General features: G+C 38.3%; 1 protein-coding gene across 1 annotated transcript in view; it reads right to left on the bottom strand.

The window, feature by feature from the left end:
• The window catches only part of loxl4 (lysyl oxidase-like 4), a gene marked incomplete at its 5' end in the record, with an annotated part of 23,506 nt that overhangs the window by 6,678 nt on the left and 8,039 nt on the right, over window positions 1-8,789 (bottom strand). Inside the window, 5 exon segments of the mRNA XM_014024623.1 lie at window positions 123-290; window positions 384-538; window positions 4,531-4,708; window positions 4,785-4,998; window positions 5,184-5,222. Coding sequence (XP_013880077.1) covers window positions 123-290; window positions 384-538; window positions 4,531-4,708; window positions 4,785-4,998; window positions 5,184-5,222 — 754 coding nt within the window.

Below are 8,789 nucleotides of genomic sequence, written 5' to 3'. Positions count from 1 at the left end.
CTAAAGAAGAACCCATCCAGAGGACCTACTTATTTTTTCTTTTTGATTTTTTTTCTACCTGGATTACTGAGCTGCAACAGGACGATCTGTTGTCACGTTTTGCTGGATGTGGAGGGTGTTACCTGGAGAGCGCTGGCAGCRAAGCCCAGGCCCAGCTGTCTGCACACCACCATCGCTTCATTGATGCCCCAGTTCTCGCTACAGACGGAGCCCCASCGCTTACGACCTCCAAATTCCATCAACACCTCCACGCGGCCTTCAGAGGGGACTCTACCACCTGCGAGCCGTACCTAAAATAATCACCAGATTCAATCGTTTAATTGGTTGTGCTTCATCCATACATGCAACTGAGACTTGTTAGTGAAAACGTCTTTTTCTTTTACCGTTTTTTCCGTGCCCGTTTTAGGAACGTTACAGCGTACAGAGGCATCTTGGCTGTGTTTGAATGTCCAYGGTTGGACTTCCTGGAAAAAGCAGTCCAGGATGGAGCGTTCGGAGCCCATACACTGTACATTGTTCATGTGGATAGGTCCTGTACCTGAAGAGAGGAGGAGGATGTGGTAGAATTAAAGACTKCTGGAAATATGGAACCCAGAAAAGCATGGATGTAACCACAGGGCAGTAKTTACTRTGGCTGTCTTTAGACACTGACGTTGACACAGTGCCACAAGGAGATTTTATCATGCAAAGCATCACGCAGCAATGCATAAGAGTGGCTTTGTGTTCTTTAATGGGAATGAGGTTTTTCTACTTAAACAATAAACAAACATAGGGAAGTCGCTATCTGTCATRACAAAATGTCCCTGCAAGCCAAACAGCAGCAGGAAAACATCTGCTCAAAGCATCTGTCACACCTCATTACCACCATTCTTTTGCTTTGGGCGCAACAGCGTCAACATTGTTTGTAGTCTGCCACACTGAGTGAGCAAACAAGACCAAATTTGTGCCAGCAAAATCGAGATCRTCTCTGAASAAATTAGAAGATGACAGGRAAATAAAGAAATAAATAAAATAAAAAGGCCTTGAATTTTATTTTTAGCTCAAAGCGCTTGCATGAGATGTGGTCAGACTAAAGTTGCAAAAAAGCWAACTTTTAAACTTGGGAAGCTTGGAAATAAACAGTACAAACCAAAAATGATATATGAAAAAAAAATCAAGAAAAGAAGCTTTAATCTAATTTGTTTATCGTAAGCCAGCTTCAATGCTGGTCGCCACTTGCGGGTTTATACCTCATGTAAGAGAACAAGGGTAAGAGATTCTCCCCACTTCCACCTTGATCAGCAGGGTAAAGCCACAAACTAGATCTAATCTCCCAGAATGAACTGCAGCATGCTCTATTTCAATCTCGCCCCAAAATAATTCTCAAGAAACTAGCCACACGCAATTTACGTTCACACAAATACACACAGATGTAAGGGTGTTTTAGCTCTTTGTATGCTCACTACTCTATATCTGTTTGCTTCATGGGTGAAATTACACAGTAAAGTAACACAGTTGGTTGAAATGGAAACACAAACGTTGTCCCTGTAATTTAAGTCACTGATGYTGATGATGATGATGATGATGATGATGATGAGTAATTTAATGACAATGAGACTTACAAAGCTGGCAGATAAAGTTGGAACTAAACTGAATTTTCAACCTCTCTAACATCAGATCTGGAAACAATCAAGCCATGGGTTCAGCAGAAATACATCAATTACCAAAACCTGATTTTAAATTAAGCATTGACCAAGTTGAGCTTAATTGTTTTATAATTAGAACTGGCTGCTGCCATAGATCATTTGGAGAGACAAATAAAACAACTTTAGAAAAAAAAGCATGTTGACACTGACAGTATTGTTAAAAACTGCACCGCTAGTTGGTGGTTACAAGAAAAGCCTTGTTCTTTACTGTTAAAATTACACTCCAGTTTGGGTCCATTAAAATGTTTGTCTCCATTGCCAATTTTGAGATATTATCAAATCTAGATTTTAGTCAAGTGTAACATTTATTAAAGTTCTTGAAAAAGCCTTTCTGCCTCTGGGTATTTTGAAAAGTAGGTACAAACCTCACAAACTGACCTGAAATAAAACCATAGCTGAGGTTCTAAAGAAGGTCGTTCTTTTTGTAAGGAAACATTGTGAGCCCTATTTCTTACAGGTAAAATCACATTTGATCAATTGTTCATCATACCAGTCCAGAATAAACAAGAAAAGCATTTGAACAAAACTTAATAATTAACTTGCTAAGGACGTCTTTTCCTGGGAGATCGGTTCCATTTGTGTTACAGCTTTTCCAYGACACACACAAGCCTGTCTTTAGTAGGCCTTTGAGACTTGAAAAAATATACAGTATATGAAAATGGCCCAACCCTGCAGGTTGCCATGTTATAAAAAAGGAAGCTGTCAGAGTTCTTTGAAGTTTAAGCAACCAGGAGTAAGTAATGTATGTGTTAGAGCCTGAAAGAGGAAGGTGTGTGTTATGTGTTTGTTCACTCTACAAAGAAAAGCAAACTCTGTCGCTCACTTTGAAGTTATATGTTTCTGGGCACATGAACTCTACACATTATCCCATCTTTCAATAAACTGGGCAGAACTGAAAAGTGCAAAAAAAATCAAAATAGATGGGAGACTGTGTAGATTAATAAAGCCACTCTAAGACACATTCCTCRTTTCTTCTCTCTGAGGTAGATGGACCAATCATTGAGAACCATGATGTAAACTGGCTTTTCTGATGGACGCCTAYGGGATCAAGCCTGGTGCCTGGTGAACATTATTTATTTGAAGTTAAAACRGAAAATGTTTGAGCGATTGCACTGTACTCTGATTGCATTGCAAGTCATCTGATTTATCAAGATGACAATTTTGTTGCCTTTCCGATGGCTACACCGGTTTAATGCAGAAGCTTTTCACACAGTTTAAATCTGCTAGGGGTGCAAGAAACTACCAGTATACCGAAATATTACAATATTTCATTTCATTATACTGTATTGATTCTCAAAAGCACTGGATCACTTTTTAACTACATGTTTAAAATGTAAACTTTCATAGTAGCTGTTAATTTTTTTGTTGTATTTTAGCCTCCAACCACTAGTTGGCAGCAGTCAGCCAATAAGAAATAAGAGGCTGTTCAATTGTTCAATGTTCTTATTGTAAATTAAAAGTGAATTTACTCAGATTTTATGCTTGTAATGCATGGTGTGCCCTTAATCCTGTGTTTTTTTATTAGAATCTTTTCTAGAAAAAAAATGGCAATGTATCGCCTTGCTTACAATAATGCAATATATCGTAAAATATCGCAAATATCATATTGTGACCCCTGTGTCAGGATATATATCATATCACCAAATGCCAACACACAGCACTATACACAGATCTTGTCAAAATCATGAATTTTTCATGTTGGCATTTTCAAAGTTTTAACTTATTCCTGTTGTTACTGAGCAAGAGGAGGGTACACCCTGAACTGACTTCATCGCAGGACCAACATGACCACAGCAAATTTATTCACTCCAAAACATAATTTAGAATAAACAATTAAACTAATCTAATATGTCTGTTTTTTGGAGGAAACCATGGTATAAAAAACAAAAACAGAGAAACTCCACATAAGGAGTGAAAAGTGATGTAAACACTGCTTCATAGGAGAGAAAAAACTGCAGGTCGGTTAGAATATGTGACYTGGTTTATAGCTATTTATAGTTATGTATAAAGTAGCTTAACACTGATTTTTTTTAATCTTCTACATCTTTTTCCTGCTTATAAAAATGTTTTTTAAAGCCTAAGCCAACATATGGCATGTCAAAGCCAGTAAAGTTTCCTTTTAATTCAAAGAAAAGTCAGACTTTGCTTCTTTTATATTCATCTAACAAAACAACTATAGCATGAATGACATCTCCTACACAGAAATAGCTCCAAATTATATTTCCTTTGATCTTCTGAAGAGCTAAACCAGCAGAAATATCATCCCACATTTCTTCTCCTTCAGCATATTTCAAGACTACACCCAAGCCCGGAGCATGGTGAAAGCATTTTCTCCCACATATCGCAGGGGTGGAGACACCGCTGGAACAGCTGGATGTCGACTRAAAGTGTAAGCGAAGGCGAAGCTGGACATTTGAAAATTTGGAGACAAAAAAAAAAAAAACAAGCACTCAGTGACTAAATCAAAACGTTGCTTTAATCTAGCAAGATCATGTTGCTGGGCTTGGTTACCAAATGTCAAAGTAAACCACCATGGCTCACAATGTTTCTTTATCTGTGTGTGTGCTTGGGCAGGTGGTACTACTGGCACAGGGCTTATATCCTCACAGCTGGAGATACTGCAGTCGACACATTTGCAGCTCATGAGGTAACACAGACAAAAAGACAAACACACATGCCTACACATTATCTAATCAGTCAGGGCAGACGGGTGCGGTGTCTACAAAAAGCAGAGGTCTCACTGTCTTCTTTGGAATACCATGAAAACAACCAAAAACGCTGAACATGAAGTTTTGCATATTTGTTGAGTTTTACACAAGTAGGTCTCTCTCTTTCTTTCTCTTACCTTGGCCCATAAAAGCTCCTTGCAGGGCATCTTTGGCAGAACCAAAACCCAGCTCTCTGCACACCACGCTGGCTGCAGTCCTGTCCCACATGTGGTCGACAACAGTTCCCCATTTTCCATTCCGGAGCACCTCCACACGACCCTCGCCCAGCCGGGGACCTGCCTTAAGGCGCACAGGCTGCACAGGACAGCAAAAGATTGTACAAACCGGTTMGTGCACAGAGACGTGTTTGACACAACTGTATAAATCCTACCACAACTGGATGAGGAGCCTGGGGTCTTCCTGAGGACATTCGAGCAAACTGAGGCCCCGCCACACACTTGACCACCGCGTGTCTCCCGTTCTTGCATGGAGTGGGACTGCGAGGGATGGACAGCTGAGCAAGGCACTCCGACAGGCTGTTCTCTGTGCCCAGACAGTGCACTTTCTCTACCCAGAATCCCTTCTTTTTTGCCATGAGGCTAATTCTGCATGGAAAAGAAAAGCTGTTTTAGTTGTAGGTTCAGACAATTCAACGTTGAACTGTTAGAGATAATCAGCAATACGATTCTTTTTAAATAGAATTTAGGAGTTAGTAAAAAAAAAAATTTTTTTAGTTCAACATCTTTTTTATTGTTGTTTGACAAGGTTTAATCAAAAAATATTAAATGACCTTGTTGATGGATCTTTGACCTTGGTGTCCCATATTTTCCTGCAAAAAAGCAAAAATAAAACAGAAATTCTGTTAAATTCTGTCAAATCTGTTGCCGGCTTTAATTATTACATAATGTAGAAAAAACTTGTATGTGCATTATTAAGTGAAGACATTAAGTTGTGCGTTAGTTGTGTGTTTTATGTACAAACGAACGACATGTAAAGTAAAAACAACAAGCCAAGTTATTTTGAACTGTACCGTTAACCTCAAAAATGTCATGCAGTCCAAAAACAGACATGACATACGAATTCAGTTACACATTGCTTTTCTGGGAAGGCAGRCTTTGACCAAACACAGCATACAAATATGAACTGTGGCACTATGCTGGAACCAAACAATGATTTATGCAGAGGTTGACTTGGAAAGGCAGAGGAGAGGAGAACCCTCTGTTCTCTTGGCATGGAAGCAAAGAGGACCACACAGACCATACCAGAACATCCACATACTGCTGTTCTTTCACTAACAATAACATCAGTTGTTTTGTAAACATTCAAACTCATGCAAACTACAAGCAAACTGATGTCTATAATGTCCCAAAACCTCTTGTACTTTCAATGAAGCAAACACATATTTGTATTTGCAAAGGCAGGACAGTGTTTGCATTTCAAGCATAAAACTCCAGACCTGCAGAGTCAAAGCACAAACCCTAAAAACAAACTGAGCTCATTGGAATCAAGAGACTCCTTGTCAGTGACATATAATGTTATGTTGATGGTTGGGTGAAGTCATGGACTGCTGAACATATTGCAAAATCAGATAATAACTCAGTTCCTGGTGCTGTAAGAGGACTGACCAATAAGAACTTTTTGCTCTTAAGGTATAAATTACACTTATCTGGGTGTTTCAGCTTTTTTTTAAAATTCAGTATACTTTTATTTGAGCAATCATTTAGTAAATTGGTGCATTTTGAAATTTGCAGATAATATTTGGGAATAAAACTCCTCACAGGTTATTTTTTCCAGTCCTTTCGAATCACAAATCCTGTTTTTTGAAYGACTAAAATTATGAACTTCTTCAGTCTAACAGCCTTGTTTTAAAATTMTATTAGGCATAAAATGTATAAATAAATTAATCACAGAATTCATTCAATCTTTTAGTAATCAGAACATGTGCTGGGGGATGATTATCAACTACTACAGCATCAAAACTGAGCTCGTTGTCCATAAGTTTGACAGGATTTTAGCCATATTTATAAATGCTAAAGTGAATTAGCTGTGGCAGTCATTTTGAATCAGATTGACTACAAATGTAGAACAGTTGTAAATGTGTGTCTGAGGATTACTTTTTCAGAGTTGTATAAAATTCTGTCTACTGGTTGATGAAATATTGTACAGACAGACAGTCAAACACAAACACATAAACATTCTGACAGATGTRATTACATTATAATCTGCCTTTCATGGCAGTAGACAATAATTATTTTAATAATTTAATTTTAGGATAACACTGTGTATTTTCCAGGCACATAGTTAAATTCTATATCACAATCAAGTATGTTACCTTCAATTTTTCTGAAAATGTTGTTTATATCAAAAAAACAAATCTGACTTTGCATCATAGCCTATCTAAATGCCTTGAAATTGTCCTCTGTCTCTTTAAGAACCTCCTACCTTTTCAGACACTCCCACTTCAGTATTTCAAGTAATTATTCAAGGGAGGGGTGCTCTGTGGGGAGGAGCTTTGTGTAAATAGGCGGTGCTTTGTACAAGCAAGCATTTAGGCAGCTCCACATGGCTACCACAGGAAATTCAAGGATTTTTCAAACATCCCTGAATGAGTCAAATCAACACTCTGTGTATGTTTTTGCTAAGGGAACGAGATTATAAACTCAGTTTTGCGTAACACTCCTCCTTTAAATAATATATCAAAGTCTAATTAAAGCTGCGTGTACCATGACCTGCTTAAAGTTAGAGTTCAACTCTTATTATTTACAGTGTCTTCAGTCACACTTGTAAAATGGTTTAAAAGTGTCTGCCATGTGGCTTTGAAGCAGTGCTGAGTAGAAAGCCAGGACCTTACATCTTCTCATGAGGCAAACATGTCTGTGACTTGTTTGTGACCTTACCACAGACAAATCAGTTCAACCATTCTCCCTTTTCAGAAAGCAGCAGGACTACACAGGCTGCTAATGATGCCTTCAGGCCTCTCATTTGACTGAATTACGTATCTAATACGTTACACCCAAATGTAATTAAACACGTCTAGACAAAAAAAACTATACTTTTATTTATCAATGCTGAGAAACATATTCCTTTCAACATGCATGAACATTGTTAAACTAAACAATAGGTCCAGCAGTTGATGACAGAGCACCAACCAGACTGTTGAAAGGTAAGTACACAACAGTTTAGGTTACATCACTCTCAAACTGCTCAACAACTTAATACACATCCTTTGCTTTTCATGGTTTTAGAAAAGGTTTATTTGAACAGAAAAATGTTGGTGAATTTTGTTTTAAAAAGTAACAAAACTATTTAAAAAAAATAGGTCAAATAGTTAATTTTTTTTGTTCCGCTCTCAGAGGAGTAAGACACTTTTCCCTTCTCTCCTGCCCTTTCTTACCTTCTCTGCTTTGCTGCTCAGAGCCTTCTCTACGTTTTCATCCGAAACCATAAATTATGGATATTTTTATTTTTATGTATTTGGTCAGCTGGTCTCTTAATAATTTTTTTGGAACAAAGTATTTTCTTCCATGGGAGGACATGTCAAAGGTGGGACCTCTGTTCTTCTCTGTTCTGGATATATATTTGGATTCTGATCACTGGATTTTACAGTTTGTCTTGGTGGTCTCTGGGTGTTTCTACAAAACGGTGTTGGTGGCTGTTCATTTACTATCAGCACTCAGACTTTTGCCTTGAGCGAGCTGGACTCTGTCTGCAAGCGGTTCTGCTAAGGGTCGCGGGTCAGCTGTGGTTCCTGGACTTGGCTGGCGAGATGGAATTGATCTTGAAGAAAGTTGATAGCACGGCTCAGYGGAATTTGTCCACATTATTTGTCTGATTGGATTCGCCACCTTGAGATGTACCAGCAGACATTAAAGCAGATGGAAAATTGTTATTGTCTGCCTGACTCTTCTGTTCCCAAAACAACTGATTACAGAATCTGGCTTTCTCCTACATGGCCTTGAGCTGTTGGACTAAATTCTTCCTGGTTGGTTATGTTGACTGAGGGTCCTCTGGCTAATAAATGTGCTCTGTGCAGAGGTTTTTTATAAAAACAGTGTGTCACATTGTTGATATAATATGATGTTTTGTTTTGTTTTGTTTTCCTCATCTACCCTTGTGCGGTTTTTAGTTTTTTATTTTAAGATTGYGCCTCCTCATGATGTCTTCATGAAGATGATCCTTGCTTTGTGCAGGGTCAGTAGCAGCATGACCCAAGGCACCTGTTCTCCTATGTTTGTTATGTTCTGTCTTCTTCTGAATGGGTGTTCTGAACTGTAATTTCATTGTGCTCTGTACAATGACAATAAAGGTCTATCTAATCTAATCTAATCTAATCTAAATTCTAAATTCTCTCTCTCTCTCTCTCTCTCTCTCTCTATATATCTCTCTCTCTCTCTCT

This window comes from Austrofundulus limnaeus, unplaced genomic scaffold (genome assembly GCF_001266775.1).
Source record: "Austrofundulus limnaeus strain Quisiro unplaced genomic scaffold, Austrofundulus_limnaeus-1.0 Scaffold0, whole genome shotgun sequence".
NCBI classification, from domain to species: Eukaryota; Metazoa; Chordata; class Actinopteri; order Cyprinodontiformes; family Rivulidae; genus Austrofundulus; species Austrofundulus limnaeus.
The sequence above is the reverse complement of the archived record's forward strand: the minus strand, read 5'-3'. Positions and strand labels throughout refer to the sequence as shown.